This window comes from Micropterus dolomieu, linkage group LG13, assembly GCF_021292245.1.
Source record: "Micropterus dolomieu isolate WLL.071019.BEF.003 ecotype Adirondacks linkage group LG13, ASM2129224v1, whole genome shotgun sequence".
Classification (NCBI taxonomy): domain Eukaryota; kingdom Metazoa; phylum Chordata; class Actinopteri; order Centrarchiformes; family Centrarchidae; genus Micropterus; species Micropterus dolomieu.
The window spans coordinates 13,265,836-13,291,031 of record NC_060162.1 but is presented as its reverse complement, the minus strand read 5'-3'; the positions used below and the strand labels follow the sequence as shown (position 1 = coordinate 13,291,031).

The window sequence follows — 25,196 nt, the reverse complement described above, 5'->3', positions numbered from 1 at the left end:
AGCTAACTTTCTTTTATCCTGGACCTGTTCACTTTCAGAGTAGCGGCTTGCCTCTTTTACAGTAGGAGACACTAACGTTGCTGAGCGAAGCTCTCACTGGCACATGCAGCCTCAAAATCAGATGGGGTAGTATGTCAAAATCCTCACAAAACCCTGACTCGAAATCCTCAGTAGTGAACTTAGATGTTTCCATCCCGTATTCTGGTCTGTGCTAAGTGAGAGCTGAGCACATGTGACATTGGTCATTTCCTGCTCTGTAACTGTTTGCACTCCTGTTCTCTTTTCCTCCTCTACACCCCTCTTTTCCTCACCACACCTCTGTCCCACACATGACTATTGTTCCTTCTACAGAATCACTATCACTGACCAATGAGGAACGTTTCTGGTACGTTGGGTACTGTCCGCCATCATCATCATCATCATCATCATCACCTTTCTCTTCCTCTCAGAAGGCTTTCACTGCATGCCATTTTCTTTTTTCTCACTTTTCTTTTCTCTTCTCAGAGCGCTGCATGGGCAAACACACACCCAGCTCAGAGGGTGTGTGTGTTTGCATCAGTGTTTGAGCCTTTTGGAGTTGATGCTGATTTTTATTTATTGAAGGGGGTATCAGTATGTCAGAATGTGTCAACCGGCATTTTCTCAGATTTCAGCAGCAACGGGTTAGACAGGATTCAACTCAAATGACCAAAGATCGTAGTTGTTTTTTTGTCTCAATGTTGTATGTGATGTATGTAGGCCATGACATCCCACCCATCCTTAACTTTGTCTGTGTGTCTGATGATGTACTTCAGAGTCATGATATCTGTCAATATCACTGTACAGTATGGAATTTAGCTCTTGTGTAGGTCCCAAACTTTTTTCGAGGAAAATATCAGATAGTTTTACCTTTTCTAAAAAAAATTTAAATGAAACTATCCGAGAGTTACATCTGCACAGTGAATATGTAGCTGCTGCCAGCAACTAACAGGCTTAGCTTAGAATCAAGACTAGAATCCACAGGAAGCAGCTAGCCTTGCTCTGTCAAATGATATATTTACAAGGGATTGTTCACTGCACTATTTCTTGACTGGGGACAGTAACTTTCTGGAGTCCTGTCCTCAAAGTTTGGCAACCAGCGGAGACTCTGCATATGGCCTAGACTGTTTCTGGTCTTTATGCTAAGCTAAGCGGCTGCTGATAGTAGTTTCGTCTGACCCATACATACATTAGAGTGTGGTATCAATCTTCTCATCTAACTCTCCAAGAAAGCGAATAAACATATTTCCCAAATGCTTACTTGGTAATGATCTTATGTCCTGCCTATGCTGGGAGCTACTGTGTTGGAGGGTATTTTAAACATATGCTAACGTATGTAAATATCCACACCTAAAATCTTCAACAATAGCCTGTTTGCCCATTTTAATGCCTTTCAGGCAGAGATTACAATGACAGAGCTTAATAAATCTGAATAAGTGCATGCTACTGTATTTAGACAACACTTGGATATGGAGTAATACTGCCTGCATTTGGCCTCAACTGCAAACATACATTACCTGCATTGTGGCCATGTTAACTGAGCCTGATACCTTGTTGATGTTGTTTGTGTTTTCGTGTTTCCTTCCATGTGTTACCTCATGGTATAAGTTGTTGTCTGTCAGAGTGAAGGTAGTGTATTTCTGTGTACGTGCATGATTATACACATGGGGAGCCCTAAAATAACAACGTAATGGAAGTATAAACCCTAAATTGAAGTTTACTTGAACACCGCAAACACCTCGAAAACACTAATACAACCTGTTCCCGTCCTCTCTTCTTTCTATCCGTTCCTGTGTGTTTGTGTGCTTGGCAGTCGGAGACCCCCACCTTCTCCAACCCACTAGACCTCTGAGCTCCTCCCTCCCTCCTTCGTCCATCCGTCCCACCTCTGGATGAGAGGCCATGGACAACAGTGCCACCTTCCTGTCGTTTTCTGCCACACCCGACCTGAGCCGGCTCCCTTCTCCTGCTCCCTTACAACAAGCCATGTCTCTCTCTCTCTCTCTCTCCCAGCCCCCCCACCCCCCAACACCCTCCACCCCTCTGTTTCATACAGACATGCAGAATACTTGAAACACACCTGCATGACTGACATACGAACATGCTGCACCCACAGAATTCCAATGAACTATGTAGAGAATATCAAATAATTGATAAGAAACACGTTTGTGAGTGTATGCGCACACATGCATGCACACCTGCTTACATAAATACAGCACACACATATATATATATATATATACAAGCAAATACATACAGAATATTTGCTTTCAAAGATGGGATGACAAATTTAGCATGACTTTTTGCCTGAGTATACTCTAGCCTTTCTAAGGGGTATTCTGGCTGCTGATTGACTTAATTTTTCTCTTACTAAGATTTGCTTTATCTTGTGCTTATTTTTGACTTATTTTCTGTTTTTATATAAACTTAAAATATAAGTTTTGTGCCACTAACTCACCTTTTGTTGCCTGTCATGCTCTGAGAAACATTTTTAACCAGATGTCTTCTGAGCAGAGTTTTAAAAAACGGTAGCTACTTTAGGATAAAACAGGACAGTGAACAGCAAAACAATATCAGAACATCTATAACAAACTCTCTGTGTATGTTCTGTGTGCGTATTTTGGTGATAATACATGTTTTTCTTTTGTTTGTTTTTTTACAACATATTATTGAGTTGCTGGATCCCAGAGATTTTGTTTTGAAATTAGTTTCTTTTTATAAAAATGTTACTGAAGCTCTGATCTCTGTGAAGTCATGTGGGAAAATGCTTCTTTCCCTCACAGCCTTTCAGGCTCTGAGGTGAAATCCGATGTATGTGAGGTATTTCCCTGGGGTCTCCTCATTTTTTTGTTTTCTCTTTCACTTCACCCTGCCATGTAAGGCCTTCTCTTATTTTTTCTCTGTTTCTACTCTTTTCACTGAATAGCCGGCCAAACAAGATCGCCTTCCTAACCCCCCCCCTCCCCCATCTACTTCCTCTCCTCTAAAAAAACTCATCACATCACTCAGCTCACATGAGGGAGGAGGGCTTTAATGAAATAAGGGGGAGAGGATCACTTACACACTCCTCACCCTCAGTTACTTATACATGCAGGGGCTACTGCTATACATCCTTTCTTTTCCTCCTCATCCTCCTCGTCCTCCCCTTGCACTAGGACAGGAGGAGCAATCGAGGGACCTTATGCCTGTTGTAGACTCCAAATAGTTCACATAACTGTAAAATCACACATGTATGTGTATCACAACCACCTCTTGAAAACGCTGTGCTTCCACAGATCCTATGCAACAAAGAAAATAGTTTCCCAATCTTTTTAAGGCTTAAAGAGGCGCCTCCCATCGCACCTTTCCCACTCTCCTCCTCTCCTCTTCAAAAACTTTTAACTACTGTTATCTTATCAAGGCGGGATCTAAATAGAAAGTGTAGTACATGCAGGACCTTCTAGTCCTTCTGCACACAACTCCATGACACTAATCATACAAAAATCAGAGTACATTTTAAACTGAGAGGAAGGAAATATGTGACCTGGTTTGCACCCTGTGACTGTTAATAATTTCCATATACATGTTTTTTAATGAGAGGGATTGAGTTCCCTAACAGGAAAGGTTTTAAATATTTGGAGTGTGTTTCTAAGTCAGCTTCGATCACGTTATGCATCACATATTCTGATATACTGATGGGAAAACTTTCAGCGTTTTATTCAGGTCTGCCATTCATTCATTCATTCCCTGTTTTTCTTTTCTTCCTTCTCTCAGTGGTCATGGGGGTGAGTGAGAACATGAAAACAACTACAGTCTATGCATAAAACTGTCAAACGCTCCTCCTATTTCACCCTCACGTCGCTGTCTGAGAGCCTGTGAGTTGAACCCATCTTTTCACAACCTGTTTTGCCACAGAACTCTGCTGTCAGTGTGATGTGTTGTATTTTGACCCCGATCAAAAACAACCAACCCACCAGCCACAAAAACCCATATCTGTACCTCAACTGATGTCATTATACACTTCAGTGACCCCTTGTGCATCTTAGTACTCCTCAACTTCAACATAAACCCAACAAAGAATTATTCTACTTATTATTAAACAGTAAATACTTTATTATCGACATATCTTAATGTGTTCTTATGTATATGTGTGGTGCATCTTATGGGACTTGTACTTCCACTGTCTAGAGATTTTAGTCTGCAATGTATGAAATTGCTGGGTATTTAAATTATTATGAATAAACAAGAATATGTATAAGGAAATAATATTTGAAAAACATATTAAAATGTGTAATGCAGTGATGTATATGGACGTTGGCAGGTTGTTTGACTTTAGCTTGTACCAGAGAGGGTTTTTTTTGTTGTTGTTTTTCTCACCTCTCTGTAGAAGAGCAGGGAGGGACAGTGTGAATGTGTGAAGTCCTGCAGCAACAAGGTCCTGCATCTTGTTCAATCTGCTGTGGATGGATCAATGACTTTACCCCGCAGGACTGCTGCGCTTTGTCAACACATTAAAAACCTGAGTGTACTGAATGAAAGTTTCCTCTTTGTCTCCTTGTCTCTTTGTTGTGGTAAACAACACTACAGAACAGCAACAGTACAGGATACAATGAACAGCAGAACTTTTACATGGAGTGCAATATATAGCTAATATTGTCATACAAACCAAGCAGTTTATATATGTCAGCTTGGGCTTGTGGACATGTGAAGGGCAATATCACTATTTTCTGACATTAGATCAAACAATAAAATCAAGTTTGGTACACACTCAAACGTTTGGTATTCAATTGTGATGATGAGTGGGAAACATTTTGACATGTCACAGTAAAAAAAAAGAAAAAAAAGAAGCAAAGGTGCTGCATCTTTACTGCCAAAGTCATTGCGTGCGTATCACAGCAGGACAGTCTGTTGTATCAAAATGATAAAGAAATTCAGACAACGTGTTTAAGTTGCTCAATCAGTTTTATTCAGAAGGGGAGAAAATATTACTCAAGGAAGAAAAAAAATCTGAAAGCTTCTGTCAGAAGCAGCCCTCGAATGAATCAGTTGAATTATCCTTCATTTCCAACAGTCACTTCTATTTTACACTGAAACTGATTAGTTGAGATACTAACTTATTCCAAATAAATAGAATATTTTCTCCTTTTTTAGTCAATCTTTGTATTAAATCACAGCCAGTCAGTAACCGCCAACAACCCTACTCTGTACTATCAGACATACACACAGCCCACGCTGCCAGTAAACATGGCAGAGCAGCTTTAACTCCCCACACACCAGGCATAATGAATATACAATATGTTACACAGTTACAGTATATACATCACCTCTTTTACAGTAAAGACAATAAATGCTTTCTCATTGCTATTTCAATCACATAACATATTTAACAGTGAATTAGAAAGTGTGGGAAGGCATTTTATCCACATTGTTCTATTAATTCGCAAGCCCCGAAACAACATTAAATGATTTTACTGTATATTCACCTCTTGACCACTCCCAAAAACAAAATGAAGGAAAACAAAAACAAAATCATACTTTGTGACACGTTTCAAAGAAAAACAAAAGTGACAGACTGCTACGAGCAAAGCAAGGGACTTTACCATCAAGAATGACAACAACCCCAGCACTTACTAACAAAGTGCTGTGATTTAGGGTAGATGCAGTGCTGTTAACACCAAGTACACATGGCCTCTATATACCTTATATTTTAATTACATGTTGCTTAAAATACCAGAATTTGCACCAATGTTTTCTGTCCTGTTGCTTTTAGTGATAAATATGAAGAGTACAATTTAATAATTGTCTCCAAAAGTGTCCTTTACCTTCAGAGGGGTTGTTAAAATACTAAGACATCCGAATAAGAGGGACAAATTACCTCCAAAAGACGTCTGATGTATGACTTGCAGTGAGACCCTCATGTCCTTGCATATTAAAATCATGGAACGACTCTCACAAAACAGAGGCCTGTGCCATGATATAATCTGAAATGGGGGGTGGAATATGAGCTGTGATAGTGCCGCTCTTGGTTGTTAGTTTGTTGTAAAGGGGAAGAGCTCAACATGTCAATCAATCCATCCTCCAAGCCACATTCGTGAATATGAGCGTCTCTCGGTTAAAGCTAGACACCTGTGATGTCTTTAATAAAAAACTATGAATCCTATTGTCTTGTGTTTAATGCCCAAAGGAGATTTACTTGTGTTTTTAGCCGATACAAGAGTTACACAATATGAACACAACAGATTTGCCTTGTTTTGTTCTCCAGTTTTGAGAAGAGTTGCGAATTTTCTCAAATTCTGATTGGTCCCACACTTTCGGGAATAACATCACTACAACTTCTTGAAGTAAGCGATCTCATTAATTTCACCTTCTACTCATATTTACACACCTTCATCCTTTATCATGAGTGCAACACACACACACACGCATGCACCCCCCCTTACACACTTTCAATTAAATTAATCTGCTTCTATTGGAATCCTCAGCTTAACAGTGTGGCTTCATAGGATTCCCCTTTTTCCTCCACAGAAATTATAAAGAGGCTCTACAGTACAAACGTCACACTGTCCAACCAGCCGGAGAGGACAGAGCCTAACAAGGAGCTTTGTACAGTTTTAGTGCAATCATACTTATATAATCTGATATAACTCTACAAAAAAGTACAACAGATGGACAAAACTTCAGCTTTGGATTACACACACATGTCACATACACTCAGTCCAGTTGTAAAGGATGTGCATTAATTCATTGTTGATATGTAGGAAAAGCAAACGTAACAGAAAGGTACGGGCTCTGATTCATAGTGTCAATTAGTCTAGAAAAGTAAAGACCCCATGAAATAGAGCAGCTCAGTTATGGATGAGCAGCTCTAATGAGGGGGAAATCTATTTTCAAGACTTGAGTGATGAGTGTGGTCTGCGTTTGTGATGAGGCCAGTCAAATGCCCCAGAGCACCTGATTAGAGAATATTTGTAGAAGATAGATGAGTCAAGATTGCAGAAATAGAGATTTTAACACCATACTTTCTGTAACTTCCTCCAGTCACTGTACCTTAATAGGCTACCTATCAAGCTATACAGAAAACAACAATGTGGCCCCCAGCACAGGGCCCCGAGCTCCATAACTTATCTGAATGAAACTCTGGAAGAGTTCTCCACTGTTCAGAAACTGAGAAAATATTGCCTTAATAACTGACTAAAATTTGCTTTTTCTTCATGGGGACTTTAAATTGCATCTATCTCCTCGATGACTTAGAAACCACATTTTAGTAACTGGTGATATCTCTCAGTCTAACAGGATGTTTGACAACATAACAAAATAAAGGTTTCAGATATATTAACCTTATGCACTGTACAAACATACAACTTTTTTTCAGTGTTTGGAGGCAAAAGACAATGTAGAGAAAAGGTAGTTTTAGGAACAGTACTAATCTGTGACACCTGCCTGCAACCTTCTGCACCCAATCATGTAACTAGCTGAGCTCTTGACTTTGAAACAGAACAGCGCTTACACTTCAAAAGCTATTATGTGCACTAACTTTCTTTATTGACTTCAGCTTAAATCTCATTCTGCATCTCTTCCATTCACCATTATCAGTTCCCCTACTTACACAAACACACAGGTAAATATTCGGGTTATTACATTCCAACGTGAAGCTCTTTTTTTTTGGCATTTGTACAGTGAATTGTGTAAAACGGAAGTTTGCTGTAAAATAAAGTTGCACGCAAACAGGCTGCTCATTTGTGACAGCTCTTTAAGTACTGTATCAGCGAGGGGAGAGAATATATGACCCCTTTATTGCACTTGTGTAAGACGGGTGGCAAGAGGAAGGATGGGATTTAAAAACTGTGGGAAGGAGACTAATCAGATTGTGTTAAGAAATACTGATTATCTGTTCTCTGGGAATAGCATTATAGACAAGAAAAACAACAAATAGAAAATACTCTCTTTTTAACCTTGCACATTTTAGTGCCAATGCACAGAACAGGGAGGGGGCATTTTAATGTAATTGGGTCAAAGACATTCACACATCTGTGACCAGTTTTGCAGGGTATCACATTACTTGAGAAGTGTTTGTGAATATGATAAACAAGCTACAGACATGGTAAACTGTGGTATTTAATATTCCCCAGATTTCAAGACATATCCAATATCTCTCTCTCACACACACACACACACACACACACACACACGCCAGCTTCTGTCACACCTACACCTCACACCACCAGGATCTTGACTTCGTCCTGCTCGTCAGGCCGGTAGAAGAAGGGGATGCAGGGGTTCTCTCCGAGGAAGTGTGGTGATCTCAGTGCTCCCTGGGGGTTCTGGATCTCATGGAGCAGCTGCATGATCTGCTGGGCGGTGCCGTCCTCTTTGGGCCCCAGAGACATTGCGTCAGTCTGGGCTGACCCGCTTGTAAGTGTCTGGGACGAGGGGGCTTCCAGGCCTGTGGTGGCTTCTGACAGAGGGACGACCTCCATGGCTTCTGCAGCAGAGCAGGGAGAGCAGTATGGTGAAGTGCTACTGAATATAAAAAAAATACTAAACGAAAGACAGCTATTCTTAAAAACGAGAGCATGTACTATTTTTATTCTCAAAACAATGAACAGCAGAACTTTTACATGGAGTGCAATATTCTGATGTTGACTTTAGTCTAAATAAGACATTGAGATGAAGCTGTTTTTATGAGCTATTCTACTTAGTATGTTGACTGATAACAGATGCTGACATCATTTTGTGCCACAACATCCAGTATTTTACCTCAGACCCCATCTTTCTGTATTATTGTTACTGTGGTATTTTCTATTGCTATCTTCCTGCATATTTTGAAAAAGCACAGTGGTTCTTGTAGCAGCAGACTTTGAATCAGGATTTGTCAACTGTTGTATGTGCTGTATTAAGTTTCAGGAAAAGTTGTACACATGTCAAAAATGACTTCCAATAACACCTCTATAGCAGTAACATATGCTTATCTGAATATTCTTATGGTGCCTTCAGGATGGATTTCGCTCCCCAATCCATTTCTATTGACAACAGAGTAAGACACACACACTTCTTTTTGCGAATTGATGAGTCTTATATGCTTTGATTAGAGTTTAATCTTATTAAACTTTCACACGTGAAATCACGAGGTCCAGTCTGTTTGACAGAAGGGGTGGGATTGACCTCTTATTTATTTAATATTGATTGTTTATATTGTTGTTTTACATCTACCTGATGAAATAATATAGGCAGCAGAGAAGGAACGATGCTTCTTGGCTGCAGTTAGTGCAAAGACAGAGACAGAGATTAATCACACTTCAGTATTACGATAAGAAGCTGTATAATTAAATACTTGGTGCAATGCTGTTGGCCCACTAGCCATGCTAGCTCCTGCAGTCTATGGTTACAACCCTACCTGCGCTATTCCTGTCTTGTCTGCTTTTGGTCACAACAAGCGAGTAAATTTCACCATGTGTAATCCAGTGTGACTGCACCTTTACTCTGACTATGACACTATCCTGACTGAGGTAAATACCTCAACCTGTTTAGTACATGTGGGTCGAGAGAAGACACACTTGACCCTCCAAACATCCTCTGATTACAAGACCGGTGTAATTGTTTTTGCCTTGATTTATGATGTAGCAAGGACAGTACTACTGTTTGCGCCTACCTGCTCCACTGACAGCATTACGCTCTGTGTGTGCGTGTGCTTGGTGCTCTGGGTGAATATGATCCTCCCCAACAGGAAGCAGGTCGGGGTTCACTGTGCTTGCGCCGGCTACAGCTTTGGTGTAGCGGCTGTACCAGTCATTCCTCTCAGCCACCAGCCTCATCACCAGATCCTGCAGCTCTGCAAGCTTCGCCTGATGGACAGTGAAGAAACAAAGACAAGGGCACATATAGAAGAAATGTCAGTAGGGAGGAGAACGCAAAACTGTAGTAGCATCTATTAGACATGATTGCTGATGAGATCATTCTATTTTGTGAAGATCAGTGTTTGCTTGAGAAGTGTTGGTCATTGTGTGGGAGCTTTCCAAAAGACAAGCAGCATAGATACTCTTTTTCAAATTGAATATTGGAAATTGAGAAGAAGATTCATAATTTCTTTTTCCAAGTTAAAATTTAGGATTGATGAAAATAATAATAAATACAAAAACATTGTGACATCCATTAGGATCAGTTTTCCTGTGCAGACAAACATCTTATGCAAATACACTGGACTGCTTTATTGGTTATTTTCAATACAAATGTTGCCATACAGTACCTTCATCTCCTCCTTGTCCTGGGCCAGCATGCTGATGTATTGCTCCTTCTCCTGGTGTTTCTGTTTCATGATGGCCCGCTGACTCTGGTACAGGGCTATGTACTCCCCTGGATAGACATACAGAAGAAATAGTAATAGGAATTGGTATGCTGATCAACAGTTTTCCTATCTTTCTGACAACTTATTAAGATATTACACTCAACCAAAACTCATTTGTAATAAAATAAATATTTACAACGAAAATGTCCTTCTGTCTCACCTAGGGATAAAACGGTTACAGATTTAATGAGAAATCATGGTAACATTTCCGACAGTTATTAGAACCGTACACATTTTAATTACCATGATAATCGGGTTCGGTTCCCACACTTTGCTAAACTCACAGCAAATACTGTCCAGCTTTAACCAAAGTTATCGACAGTCTCCCAGAAGCAGGCGTGCATGCGCAGTATACAATGAGGGTTTGTTTGGGTCAATGACAGCACAGCGGAAGACAGTGCTTTTCTATAAGAGTACTGATGGAAAACTGCCTTATAGCGAATGCAGGGCAAGTTAACTTTTGGCTTTGGTTGTCTGACTTGTTAACAGCAGTATTAGCCGCTCTTGTAAAAACACTACACGGTGTTCTGCTGCTGTGTGCGTGTGTCTGCAGACTCTATTTGCCCACTACACATGATAACACGTTACGCAGTTTAGTCACCCAACCAACATATCTTGTTCATTAAAAATCCGGCAGCTGTCAAATTAGTTGTAAAAGTGTCCAAACAGAAGAAACGTCAGTTGTTGGCTCATTGCAGTTACTGTCTTCTAAAGACTCATTTGTATTCCTGTAATTGTGCATGGGGTCATTGCATTACTTATATAATGTAAAATAATATAAAATTTTTAATGATAATGCACACTCAGAAGGTACTGGCTTTTGTTATTTTAATGTTTATGCAAACAAAATGTTAATTTTATTTGTGGCTTTCAATATAAAACTTGTTGCAATGGTTTCAGTGTGTGTATCAGTACATTTGAATCTTTTTCAGCACATTTTAACAATACAGTGATAATACTGATAACCGGGATCATTTTGGTCACTATAATTGTGATATGAAATTTTCATACTGTTTCATCTCTAGTCTCACCTATAGTGTCGGTCTCTCCAGACAGCTGGATGCAGCGGTGCTCCAACTCCTCCACCCTCTCCTTCAGGTCAGCTTTCTCTTGCATGAGGGAGGTGAAACGCTGCTGAAGCTTCTCCATGGCAACTTGCAGGGCCTGATGAACCTCCAACGGTACACCTCCTTCTGGGAAGAGGGTTGAACAGTTTATAGCCGGTTTACAAAATGCACCACATATACGTTTTGATCTATATGATCAGAATTCATTATAGAATCAGGGTTAACTATAGTCTAAAACGCATTGTCCTAGTCTTTGCCTTTTCATTGTAAAAACATTTGCACGCTTGCACCCAAACAAACCTCACTCACCTGAATGCTCGTGACTGTGTTCACAGTGACTATGTTGGCCCTGAGTGTGATCGTGCTCGTGATGCTCATGATGGTCGTGATGATGGTCATGAACAGGTTTGTGGCTGTGGTGTTGGTGCTCAATGCTGGTGGCCACATCAGCCTTGTGCCTGGCTGCCATGTGGAGCCTGTGCTCCTTCTCCAGTTGCCTTCTGGCCTCGTCTCTCTCTGCCTCCAACTGAGCCAAAGCTCCTCGGATAAACTCCTCCTGCGGGGGGGGGGGGGGGGGGGGGGGGGGGCAGAAGGTGGCGGTGAGGATGATGGAAGTGAGTCGATGAATAGGGTCAAATGAGGAAAATGCCAAACCTTTGTCTCATATTTAGTATTTAAATTTTTATCTTAAAAATAAGTCATTCACACTGGCATATGACTAGATGTTTTGTGTAAATGTCAATATCAAACATGCATGTAATAAAAAGGCAAAGCAAGGGTTAACGAGATATCATTAAAGAATATTTATAAAAGTAGTTTCTGGGGAAGAACACCCTGCTTACAATCTCCTTCTGGCTCTCAAAGTCTTCGGGGATAACTATGGTGGAAGACTTATTTGGGCTCTCTTGCAGCGACTGGCTTTCCACTCCATCACCTGAGTGACATAATGACAAATTAAAACTATTAATAATACAAATACATTTCATTTTCAATTTGTGAGTCGTCACAGACTGTAACACTCATTCTCAACAGATGGCACACATCACAATTACTACTGCTGATTTTCCTTGCCTGTAGGTGTCTCAGGTTAAACTGGAAGTGCTAGTCTAAAACTGCTGGTGCAGCAGCTCTGCTATTAGAAGGTGTCACATGATTTGCATTAATTACACTGTCCTTGTTTCTTGCGAAAGACTACAGTTTTCTGTTTCAACGTTAAACTTCTTTCAAAATAAACAATGTGAAACAAAAAACAAAATCTATTATGCTGTTGAACAGGGGGGCAGGGTCTGAAACATGACACGTGTATGTAACATGACAATCACTCCACCTTACTTAACAATCACTGACAACCAGGTTTAACAACAGTACAGACAGACTACAAGAAACACAAAGCACACAAGAACTTAAAGATCAGCTCCCAGTTAGTGCTCAATACAAAACCTACAGTACAACCCCCATCGAATGAGCCCTCAGTCATCTCAGTTCCAATCTCCAGAAGAGTCCATATCTTCCACTGGTGAGTTTGGTGTGAAACCCACCATAGATATTCCCAGAGCTGACTGGTGGGTGTGTGGTTGTGTGTGTGACGGATTGGGGGTGCCGATCGCCACAATACGCTAACCTTACTATGTGTGTTTTTCTGTTGTGCGTTTTCCCTGTCTGCCAAAATGGCGGATGGCCTGACCTTTTTACCCTCCGCTGCCAACAATTTACTGGCATTTGGCGGGTGCTAATTTCAGACCCTGCATGTGGGTCACAACCACATTAAAGCCTGTAAAGGGAACTTGAGTCCTTCTTTTGGCACTGATTTTCAAACACACAAAGAAACACAATATGAAGCAGCTTGGACAATTAATAGACAAATCTTACCTTGGTCTCTGGATGACGGGGCAAAAGCTGAGCTGTTGAGCAGCTCCTTCACCTCAGCCTTCAGCTGCTCGTTGTCTCTGACCAACAGCTCCAAATTCTCCTGTAGGGGGAGAGTTATTTAAAATAATGTTGGGTGTTTAAGGGTGTCACAGAGATAAAGAATGGCCAGTAATAGAAGGTGAGGTTACACAGCATTTTATCAACATACTGTATAATGAACAGACTCCAATCACTTTAGTTATTACTTGACGAAGAACGTTAGTACATGATATTAGCTGCACTCCATTAAAATATCACAACAGACTGGACTGTGATATGTGCAATAACTTTTGAACATATCATCAATAGTCATGTGATCAAAGTCTTTTTCCTGAAATGCACACCTGCGCTTGTTTGAGCTGATTGTGACTGATCTCCAGTTGCACGCGGCCCTGGCTTTCATCGTGCTGCAGCCGGTCCATGAGCTGGAGCTGCTGCAGATACTGGTGGTGGAGCTGTTCCCTCTCTGAGGCCAGGGTCTGGTAGCCAGCACAGTATTGCTGCAGGTGGGCCACTACCTGGTCCCTCTGCTCCATCAGACCCTGAGTCTCCGTACTTTTAAGTTCCAGCTGGAGCCAAGGGAAGAGGAAAATTAATACCAAGAGGAGGCAGAAAATGACTGTGTTAATAAAATAACTGAATCTCTTTCTGGGTGCAGTTATCATATACTGCTCTATTGTGTTAATACACTATCATGTGTATGAAAGAAAAAATGACTAAAAACATAAGATTGCACAAGATAGCATAGTTAAGACAAAAAAAGTGCTAATGCCACAACACGATAGTCCATGTTTGTCATGGAGAGGTTGAGTGTGTGAGAGACCATACCTGCTCCTTGACGTTATGTAATTCCTCTTGCAGTTCACCCATTCTGCGAGCCAGCTCCTTTTTCACATGCTGCTCTGACTGGATGGCAGTGGTGAGCTCCATGTTCTCATTAGTCTGTACGAATGAAGGAGTAACAGGAATTTGGCCTTTAACATCAGTCTCCCGTCTGAGGTAATACTTGTTAAGAATGTACTTTCTCAATTTGGGAAAACGTTGTCAAATTATTGTTGCAGAGACACAAATCACAAATCTAGTACAAATAAGAAAATCAGGGAAAAGATACAAGATAAATTCAGAAACTAAACGTATTTAAGGCAAGGTGGCCAGCTATAATCAACTGCATTTTCAAAATGTGTCATTAAAAAAGGACAGATGGACAGCTAGGCCTCACCAGTTTGACAAAACCATTCTGTAGCTCAGCCAGCTGGTCCTTCAGTGTACGGTTCTGGGTGAGAGCACGGCTAATAGTGGCCTTGTCTGACTGAACATCCTCCAACATGCGCCGGCGGTCCTCTTCCTCCTGGACTTGGCTCTCCACCTGCCTCTCCAGCTCGCCCAGACGCTTCTCCTGCTCTGTACACATGCGGCTCAGCTGCTCGTTATCTCGCAGCTGGGGGAAATATTACAGAGGATGATTATAGAAACTTCAAACCAAAGACGACTAACGATCTTTGAACACATTATGTAAAAAACAGATCAACTAGTGGTACTCTCAAATGTTGTGAGACCATTATAAAACTCTGCACTGCATAAAATTCCATTCTATTTCAAGACGTATAAGATCAAATAGGCCTGTTCAAGCTTGTGTAATGCATACCTGTCCCTGGAACTGTGCAGTAAGAGCGTCTTTCTCCTGTTGAAGAGTGTTGAGGGCCTCCTGCAGAGCCACCTCTCTCTCTGAGGGCCCCGTGGGATGAGGCTCTGCAACATCCTGAGCCTCTCTCTCCTGGGACAACAACGCTGGAGGGGAAGAATGATCAAGTTTACTAATTTTGCTACAGAGAACTACACTAGACTGCGGTAGCTGTGTCACAAGTGTGGGCACAGGATTTAGACTTGCTGTTCATATATTAATGCTTTTCAGATTATGCTGAACTAAATATTACCATAAACAAAAAAAGTGTCATATATTTTAAATTTCACTCTCAGACTGAGGTTAAATTTACTCTGGAGGGAAAAAAATCTGAAGCACACTGATTGATTTACACCCTATTAACAGACAAACGTTTGGGCAGTAATTAACATTTTGACACTAGTTTACAATAAACATCACCATTATGGCGGCACATGAACCGGTGTGCTCAAGCCTTCTTTCCCTCTGAAGTTTGCTCCCCTTGATCTCAGAAGCACCCTGATCAGGTATACACTGCTGGGTGATGAGGGGAACCCACTACTAGGGTCAGGCAATCAGACAGCTTATCACCAAAAGGTGTTCTTCACATCAAGCAATGAGCTGCAGAAAAGCAGCAGAAAAGAAGAAGCAAAGGACAGTAGGAACATCTTACCTGCAGCATTTTGTAGCTCTGTGATGCTGGCCTCCAGTTCTTGGACTCGGCTGATGTTTCTGTCTCTCTCCTCTGCAACCAAAGACACCTGCACAGACACAGAAATTGTCAAAGATCAATTGGTTAACCAAAATAAATAACAACCTAAAGAACATATCACTCGCTTTATTTCCAAAGCTATAGTCACACTGTAGTCTACGCTGATATTAGTGTATAGTTAACCTGTGTTAGCAGCTGTTCTGTTTTGTCCTTCCATACACGACCCTCCTCCTGGATCTGCTCTGCATAGCAGTCCCTCTCTCTCTGCAGCTGGGCAATCGACTCCATCAGCTACAACATCAAAAACATAAAGGGGAAAAACAAACATGACTTTGTGGACATTTGGAGATTTAGAAAAGGTGTCAAAACACTGTGCACCAACTAAAAACCCTTTGGGTCAATATCCACACATTAGAATGACACACATGCAGATAACTGTAAGAGAAAGGTCCTTCCTTGTACAGACCTGGTGATTGTGTGCTTCCAGCTGCTGCTTCTCTTCTAGCAGTAACTGGACCTGCTGGCGGTCACTGGTGGGATCTGACTGACTGGAACACTGGAGAGAAATATAAGCAACACTGGAGGGAATGCAGGTAATACATGAAAGAAATCACATCTGGCTGCACAGTCAGCAAACAAACATTTAGGGTTCTAGATCGAAACTAATCCCAGAACATGGGCTTTTGTCTTAGATTGGCTAGTGTTGACCACTTCCAGCCATTGTTAAGAAAACATGTATGCAATAGAAAATGTCTTAGCACACCTGTTGCAATACGAGGTCAGTCATCTCAAGCCTCTTGTGAAGAACTTCCAACTCCAGCTTCATTGCTCCATTCTCCTGTGCACGCCCCTTTAACTGCTCTGAAAGCTCTGAATTCTGTTGCTTCAACTCCTCACTCAAATTGCTGCAAATGCACAAACAGAGATTGTTCATCATTTTCGACCTACCAAATTCTAATAGGACTTGCTCATGTCATCTGGTGCATTGCATACAATTTGATGGGCTCTAAACACCATTTTACTTACTTTAATCTTAACACCTCAAGCCTCAGGTTGTCTCTCTCCTTTTCAAAGTCTTTGTTGTACTGAAGACAAAAAGGAAACCGTTTATTAAAAATAACAAAAGACTTTCAGAAACACAAAAACATCTCATCACATCAAATTATTCAAAACTAGTGAAATTAATGATGAAGGTATGTGCTTTTGTGGTTGATTGCCTATCTATATTGCATACATTGAGCAAATTGTGAGGTAAATAAGTTTGTCATATGTTATATATTGCATCTCTATTATTCATGTCTCAATGCATTCTGTTTACTGGGAGTTCTTACATGTTTGTTACCTTTTCAAACTGTTTCTGCTGTGCTGAGAAAGATGAGAGAGTTCTCTCCAGCTCTGACACTCTCTGCTTTGTTGCCTGCAGACGGTTATTCAACTCGTCTGCCTCAGCTACACACACACACACACACACACACAAAGAGAGAGGGTAAGGCCTTGCCGAGACGACAAATATTTGATTAAAGTGCATGTACAGCTGATTTTAAGACACACAACCACCCCCACCCCCACACCCACCTGTTTTCTGCCGCGCAGCCTGTTGTGTGTATTGTAGTGCTGTTTGTAGCTCTGATTTCTCTGATACCAATATACCAATCGTCTGGATGTGAACCTTATGAGAGAACAGACAAACAATGAGCAGAGCTTTTCATGAGACTAGATAATGTCAACTGATTTTACATCAAGTCCCTCATGATAAACTAAATTCAACAGTTTACAGAGTAGTTACAGTCAGTGCTTCAGCCTTTGCAAAGCCGACTATACTTTTCTTGTCTGGGTGAGTGGGGAGGGTGTGTTCTCGGATCACATTTCTATCCCTTTTATACCAGGGTGACCCCATGGACTCTGACATTAAACACCGACACATTACACAGGAGTGCAATGAGGCTTTTTTTTCCTGCTGTGAAATTCTAAAAATCAGACAAAATCCAATTTACATATTAGGGTAAGAGAAGTTACCTGTAATTGCTCCCGCATGGCTCCGTGCTCTTTCGAAAATCTCTGTTCAAATTCTTTTCGTTCCTGAAGGAAGAAAAAAAAAAAAAAAAAAAAACCTTCATGAATAAACAGTAAGGAAGCGAAAATTCAGTAAGAATGAATACAGACAATCCAGCAGACAGAGAGAAATAACGGTTTACCTTTTGTAGCTGATCTGAGAGCCCCTGAGATTGCTGCACCTGCCAGATGAACAGGATATAATTTTAAGTTTGGGAAAAGATAATCATTTCTTTCATAAACTAAGCAGTGTTGCACGTTCCTAGTTGTGTAACAACATTAGCAAAATTGTGGCACAAGAGACCTCATCTGCATGCCAGACAGGACAGGGATAGCGCAAAGTATTGAAACAAGGAACCTGTTCCGTTATCTATGTTATTTTAACATTTTGTGTTTATTTGAAGCTTTGAGGTTATTGCTGTTAATGAAAATGGCTTACAAGAAGGATTCTACCATCATGTTGTGACAGCCTTCACTGGCCGGTGTGCACCCAAATGCTCCTTATGCAGTCGTTATACTTAAATAAATAAATGTATTTTAGTCAGCCTTTGTGAAAGATAAATAAACAACATTAAAACCATGCATCACCACCTCTAGTGTTTGGTTACTCCAGATGACATGCAGAATGCACATAGTACATGCACTAAAACTAATGCGGTAATTGTGGGATGGCTGGACAGGGGTAACAATTGCACAAATGTGCACACACAAATATGCATACACACACAGCTTCTTACCAGCTGGTCTAGCTTGGTATTGAGCTGAGAGTTTGTTAGGTTGCTGGACTCCAGGGCGGCTGCCAGCTCCTGGTTCCGATTCTATTTCGTGCACACATGCATCCGGGAAAGGACAAAAGAAAAAAAGAAAAAAAAGAAACAAAGGAGAGGGATAAAGTGCAGTGGCAGAAGTCAAACAAAGAACACATGGGAGGAGGAGAAAAATTCAAATGTGAATTATTAACATGGAGGCTGACAATATAACCTTTATAAGTGGTGCAAAAATGTGTTTTCAATGAGATGTGAAGTGAATAATTTAAATAAATCATGGTGGTAAAACTGATTAATGGAGCAAGTTGAAAGCTAGTGGATCCTTCATTACACCCTTTTTGAGTATCAATTACAAGGTGTGGACGGGATCCATGTTACCTTAATTTCTCCAGACTGTCATATGCAGCCCCTGAGAGTTTCCAAGTTGCACTTAATGAACTAGTCGTAGAGTCGTCTCAAATTGTGGTCAGTGAAATAACATTACATGGTGGAAAGGGGCAAAAAAGAATTAGGTAACATTTTGTTACTGTACATTTTCTACAGCCCTCACCAGCGAGACCACTGAACACAGTTATATAAAGGATTATGCTCATTTATAAACTGCCATTATTGCCTCGTGATATTTACCTATTTTTTTAGCCATTAGCCGACAGCTTTTTCATAAACTATCAACCAACTACTTGAAATGCTGCAGGATGCAATCAGAATGCATTTTTAAAAAACACCTCTATTGTTTGCTTGCACTGTCGTATCACGTTATGATACATTTAAGCCCAGGGCTCACCTATAGTGGCTATGATGTACTTTGTGTGGTTAATTAAATTACACAAAGCCAGAAAGGTCACCCTCACACACAGAGTAAGTGGGTTTTGGGTAGAGTACACTGCCAGAGCTGCAACATGAGGATTACCATTTTAGATTGATAACTAGCAAGCATACTATCATTTTATAAATAATAAAGTGCTGCCAGAGAAAGTCCATTCTATGTTGGACACAGTATGTTGATACTTAATTGAGGTTCACTTAATAGTCCTTATAAATCCTATTTATTCTGTCAACCCACAGAAGACAGCAGAAAAACATACCTCATGCCACTGTAATGTATATCGCATGGCATTAACAAGCTATTGTAGGACTGTGCTGACTTCTAAATTTGGTTTCAAATTTCAAAAACAAGTTTTCAGTTCACAGAAAGACTGAAGTCTCCCTCATACCTCCAGTTCTCTCTCAGTGCCAGAAGGTGCACCGTCCCCATTCACGTACGTAGCAGATGACTGAAACGACACAGACACCGCACATTAATGCACTTCCAACACAGAAAATGCATTATGCATTTTAATTCAAGTTTATATGCAGATCCTATAGGCAGCCTCTAGGCCTCGAAAGTGAATGTCCCAAATGACAACAAAACCTTTTTTTTTTATTTATAAGACTGTTTCTGTAAACATAAGGAATATTATGAATGTATTTGAATAAGAAGCGACTGTCTCTACGAGCCTATCGATGAACTTAACTGGATGCATTGCAGATGGGCAATTTGTATAGTCAGCAGCGGCAACACCTGCATTTCACCACCATGTGGGGCAAAGATACCTTAACATATTTTCTTGAGAGAAATATAAAAACACTGTACTTATTATATTTGCCTATGTTCTATCTATTACACCAGCAAGATACTTTTGTGTCTTTTCATTTTCTTAATCCTTATAGTTAGTAGATAGTACCTTCAGAAGAAGGTCAGTGTTAGCTATGTCTCAAACACCTGAAAAAAAGCAACCATAGTGATCTACTACTGACAGCAAAACCAACCCAAGTTGAGAGGAAATATATCAAGCTTGTTTGGTGCACCAGTTGATGCTGTCAGTTTGCTTGAGCCTATTGGGAACAACTGGCAAATTTTAAAATGCTTCCAGTGCATTCCTGCCAAGAATAGATGCAACATATCCTTGTTGAAAAGGTGGCGTGTTATTGTTAAAAGCCTAACAATGTAGGACAAAGTAATGCATGTGTGTGTGCGCGTGAGAGAGAGGGAGAAGCAGGATGACACTGGTGGTTCCAAAATCATACCTCAGAGACCAGGCCGTTCAGTTGCTGTGAGAGCTGTCGAAGGCTCTCTGTGGAAGACAGTGGTCTGCAGGACAACACACACATTAACCATGTCATTTACTCTTTTGCATTAGTAATTAATGGCTAGAGTAGCAGGATAGATTACACGCAGTAGCACTGCTTATAATACCTAATTTACGACAAAAATTGTTTTTATGTTAAGGTAGTCCCTAAGTTGTGGCACAAATATTTATTGTGGTGATGGTAGAATGAGACTTTAAAGAACAAGCTTATTTCCAGAGTTTTTTTCCTGCCCTTGCAAACAATCTATATCTCCTAATTCTATACATTATAGTGTTTAACTGCAAATAAATTATGTCCGTGCCATAATAGTGCAAAACCTTTGCAGGTATATTCCAGAGTAACTTTTTTAATATGCAACCTCTGCTCTGGGTATTTTTTGGCAGTGAGAAATCAGATAACCCACCTATTATCATCTGTTAAACTCTCATTGCCGTTGGTATCAGGATAGTCCTGCGGAAAGTGAGTATGATTGAAGGAGGAGGAGAGAGTGAGGGAGTTAAATAGAGAGAGAAGGAACACAGACAAAAAAACAGTGAGACCATTTGATAAAAAGATATTTGCGTGATGACAATGCACATTATGCACATCACAAACAAAGCAGGGGATCTGTTGTTTTCATCACACACATATATATTAGTAAAAATGCATCCACTGGCAAAAGTCTTAAGACTTAAGGTATGTACACTTAGATGTGACGGACATACGGGAGTAAGAATGACAGAGACAAGATTTGAGAGACAGAGAAAGAAAATGTCACACAATATGACAGAAAAGAGAGACACACACACCTGCAGGTCATTGTTGTGACTGACACACTCAGGATTAGTAGCAGTATTAGCGCTAGCAGGGTTAGACACAGGTGAGCCGTGACCAGGCTGGCCCTTTTGCTCTTCCAGCAGCTGGGGAACTGAAGACCCCATGGCCTCGACGTCAGCAAAGGTCTGAAGTGACACATACACAAAAAATGCACACACTGGTTCAATGGCAAGAAAAAGAGCAGTTATAATGAAAGAGCAACAGAAAGGCCACAATGATGTCTCAAACTTAATGTGTGTTTACACGCATGGAAATAACTTGATTACTGCACTGGCTCGGATTGAGGTCATAATTCAGTTAACTCAATTACGTCACTTACATGTCCAGATAACTGCATGTTAGTCCACAGTCATAAGAACATTGAGGGATTTTGTTGGTATTCATTTCTAGAGTCTTAATGCAAGCCCTTCTACTTATGGTGGCAGGAAAGCTGTTTTCACGCCAGACACTCTCTGAAATGTTTGCAGAATGAAGTGAAAAGCACTGAAAGACCTCAGACCATGCTGTATAAATGCCACCATTAGTTTGAATGGCTGAAAGAACCCTTCTCTATTACTTGAGTTATACTTACTCTGACTTTAAAGCTAATAGCAAGACATTTCTAGTAATCTGTAATACCAAATTACACTTTTAAGACTGCATGTTAATAAGAACAAACAAACACAGCAGTGTGAGAACCTAGTTGAAAAGCGAAACATACGTCTTGTTTTCCCAGATTCATGCCTGCATGATGCACAGATAGCACAGTCATGCACTCATGCAACCCATTGTGCATACCCTGCCCATCCACACTGCACTTCTCCATAAGATGGTGAACTCTAGAAGATCACCAACACCAACATTGGGATGAACACCCTCGACATTTCTCAAACATTAGTGCACTCTCTGGATTTAAAAAACACAACACTAATGCTAAGTTGCACTCAGGTTCGTCCCTTTTATTTGCTTTCTTGTCTATGTGACAAAAAATATGTGCAATTGACGTAAGGAGGTAAGAATGGGGAAGTCAGGTACAATATCAAACACCACACAAGGAGTAGCTATTTACAGCAGAGGAATGCAGCGAAAAATCATGCAGGGCAGAAACAGAGAGAGGAAAGAGAAAGAAAGGCTCACCTGGCTGTTGCCATATGGAGGTAGGACTACTCCATTGCTTTGACTAAGTGCTTTCAGAATACTGTCAAACTACAGGAAAGAAGAAACAAGGGTGGAGAATGAAAGAGATGTGTAAGGGGACAGAACGATTTAGAAAGGGATACAGACAAACAGGCAAAGAGAAGCAGCTGCTACAAGGAATCTGATTTTAGGAGGAGGGGGTCCAGAGGCAACTAGGGTGTTTGAAACTCAGGCTAGAGTGCGTGTTCCAAGAAGTCAGAAATATTTCAATACCACTTATAAATAAGAAAACCCTAAAAGTGACTCATGTAAACAACATGTAAATCAGAGTAAGTGGCATAATCCCTGACAAATTTACAAATTTCTAGCGCCTTCAACTTAATCTACAATCAGATCTATAAACTAACACACAAATGTTATTCAATTAGGGATGCACCGAAATGAAAATTCTTGGCCGAAGCTGAATAGAATGAAAAAATTTGCAGAATACCGAACAAATATATTCACATTTTTTACCATTGCATAAATTAAATAGTCAAAATGTGCTTTTTACTCAGTGTTTCCCACAGGATTTGGAGAGACTATGGCAGGTGGGTCTGAGGCCCGAGAGGGTCCAGTAAAGTAAATTACAAGTGTCCGTTTACTTTTAATGGACACATGTAATATGTTTTATACTTTCTGTGAATATAATCCAATTAATCTTATTTCCATCCTGTACAGACACCTTATTTTGAAAACCAGACGTCACGTGTATCCTTGTGCTAATTTTGACCCCATTTGATAAATAATGTTGTATGTGATTCTCGTATGGCGTGACAAGACTTCACAGCCTCTCTTCAGGTAGGACTCTCATACTGCAACACTTCTCTTTGTAAAGAGAGAAAATGACAGGATAAAGTCGCTAACCTGCCTGTCAGCTCGCACCATAAAGGCTTGAATACGTGTGCACTCCAAATTTAGGTGTGGCTAGCTTAATTGCCTTTTCATAAATGAGTGACAGAAACACTCAAAGCGGGTCAGACCGTTTGTTGCCTTTTCTAAGAAGTCAGCCACAGATGGAGTGGATGTGCTAGGAGAAAATTCAGTAGAACAGTGTCTGCAAACGGCAATTTTGCATCTTTCTCAGACACTTTAAAATGCTTCTACACTGCCGACATGTCAACATAATTGTTTGGAGAAATTTCTTCGGCCTTTTGACGTATTTGACGTAGAACACCAAAACTGCGTTTTTAGCTATTTTCGGCCGATTAATTTCAGTGGCCGAACATTCCGTGCATACCTATATTCAAGCACATTCAGTCAATAATGCTTTGTCTACTTACTTAAGAAGCAGGCAGAAATGGGAATCTTTGTAACATGAATTATTATCACACGTAGCCATTTTTGTCTGCTTTCTGACCCCTAAAACTGAACTGTATGTGGTTATTGCCAGCATCACAATCAGATTTGTTTGTCTTATCCTGCTTTAGACCACATGAGTTTTTCCAGTCTTGGCCAAACAAAATCAAATATGTCTCAGGCTTAGTAGCAAGCTCTCGAGCTGTGACGAGCGTCAGATTCCATCAGGCTTAGAAAACTACTGACCGACATGGTGTGTGGAAAACTGACCCAAAAGTCAGCCCCTGTGTGTGAAAGCCGTGTGCTGGAGTCACATGCCTACTAACAGTGTATCCTCACTGCGCTCTCAATTTGCTTAAAAGAGCTGTAAAACTGAGCTTTATATTTGAATGTTACAGCAGTGATGAGCAGCAAATAAGCAAATTAATAGTGTCCATGAGCTTAATCCGTATTCTTCATATGAATGGGTTAGGATGGCAAGACAGAAGCCTTTTCTTACAAAGAAAAACATCCAAGCCTGGCTGAAGTTTGCAAAAACAAACATCAAGTCCCCCAAAAGCATGTGGGAAAATGTGTTATGGTCTGATGGAACCAAGGTACAACTTTTTGGCCATAATTCCAAAAGGCATGTTTGGCGCAAAAACAACACTGCACATCATCCAAAGAACACCATACCCACAGTGAAGCATCCTGATATGGTGCTGTTTTTCTTCACCTGGAACCGGGGCCTTAGTCAGGGTGGAGGGAATTATGAACAGTTTCAAATACCAGGCAATTTTGGCACAAAACCTTCAGGCGTCCATTAGAAAGCTGAAGATGAAGAGGAAGTTCACCTTTCAGCACGACAACGACCCAAAGCACACATCCAAATCCACAAAAGCATGGCTTCACCAGAAGAAGATTAATGTTTTGGAATGGCCCAGCCAGAGCCCAGACCTGAATCCAATTGAACATCTGTGAGGTGATCTGAAGAGGGCTGTGCACAGGCGATGTCCTCGCAATCTGACAGATTTGGAGCGCTTTTGCAAAGAGGAGTGGGCAAATATTGCCACGTCAAGATGTGCCATGCTAATAGACTCCTATCCAAAAAGACTGACTGATGTAATAAAATCAAAAGGTGCTTCAACAAAGTATTAGTTTAAGGATTATTGTAAGGTTTTTATTCATTTTTCAGTTTGTTTTTCAATTGAATTGTTCACATTATATGTCACATTAAAGGTAGAAAACGTTCTGACATGATTTATCTTTGTCTCATTATTTTACATCACAAGAACCTGGTATTTTAACAGGG

General features: G+C 40.6%; 2 protein-coding genes across 12 annotated transcripts in view; one reads left to right on the top strand and one right to left on the bottom strand.

Annotated features, from left to right (window-relative positions):
• The window catches only part of dnm1a (dynamin 1a), a 56,194-nt gene extending 51,678 nt beyond the window's left edge, over positions 1-4,516 (top strand). For 6 of the 7 annotated variants that reach the window (XM_046066056.1, XM_046066053.1, XM_046066049.1 and 3 more), the window contains one exon: positions 1,832-2,048. In XM_046066056.1, the coding sequence (XP_045922012.1) occupies positions 1,832-1,862 (31 nt within the window). In that variant the 3' untranslated portion in view covers positions 1,863-2,048. Of the gene's footprint in view, positions 1-1,831; positions 2,049-3,771 lie in introns of those variants that run through there. The other variant, XM_046066051.1, reaches the window with a different exon arrangement.
• The window catches only part of golga2 (golgin A2), a 34,018-nt gene that overhangs the window by 6,154 nt on the left and 2,668 nt on the right, over positions 1-25,196 (bottom strand). For 2 of the 5 annotated variants that reach the window (XM_046066044.1, XM_046066047.1), the window contains 25 exons: positions 21,424-21,576; positions 21,039-21,085; positions 20,573-20,636; positions 19,720-19,779; positions 18,476-18,556; positions 17,882-17,920; positions 17,703-17,765; positions 17,262-17,355; positions 17,029-17,135; positions 16,713-16,771; positions 16,450-16,591; positions 16,153-16,242; positions 15,870-15,977; positions 15,648-15,735; positions 14,960-15,102; positions 14,534-14,752; positions 14,143-14,256; positions 13,659-13,883; positions 13,276-13,375; positions 12,249-12,340; positions 11,716-11,962; positions 11,371-11,532; positions 10,241-10,347; positions 9,647-9,839; positions 4,941-8,479 (listed from right to left, as the gene is read on the bottom strand). In XM_046066044.1, the coding sequence (XP_045922000.1) occupies positions 8,211-8,479; positions 9,647-9,839; positions 10,241-10,347; positions 11,371-11,532; positions 11,716-11,962; positions 12,249-12,340; positions 13,276-13,375; positions 13,659-13,883; positions 14,143-14,256; positions 14,534-14,752; positions 14,960-15,102; positions 15,648-15,735; positions 15,870-15,977; positions 16,153-16,242; positions 16,450-16,591; positions 16,713-16,771; positions 17,029-17,135; positions 17,262-17,355; positions 17,703-17,765; positions 17,882-17,920; positions 18,476-18,556; positions 19,720-19,779; positions 20,573-20,636; positions 21,039-21,085; positions 21,424-21,576 (3,066 nt within the window). In that variant the 3' untranslated portion in view covers positions 4,941-8,210. Of the gene's footprint in view, positions 1-4,940; positions 8,480-9,646; positions 9,840-10,240; positions 10,348-11,370; positions 11,533-11,715; positions 11,963-12,248; positions 12,341-13,275; positions 13,376-13,658; positions 13,884-14,142; positions 14,257-14,533; positions 14,753-14,959; positions 15,103-15,647; positions 15,736-15,869; positions 15,978-16,152; positions 16,243-16,449; positions 16,592-16,712; positions 16,772-17,028; positions 17,136-17,261; positions 17,356-17,702; positions 17,766-17,881; positions 17,921-18,475; positions 18,557-19,719; positions 19,780-20,572; positions 20,637-21,038; positions 21,086-21,423; positions 21,577-25,196 lie in introns of those variants that run through there. The other 3 variants (XM_046066045.1, XM_046066046.1, XM_046066048.1) reach the window with 3 other exon arrangements.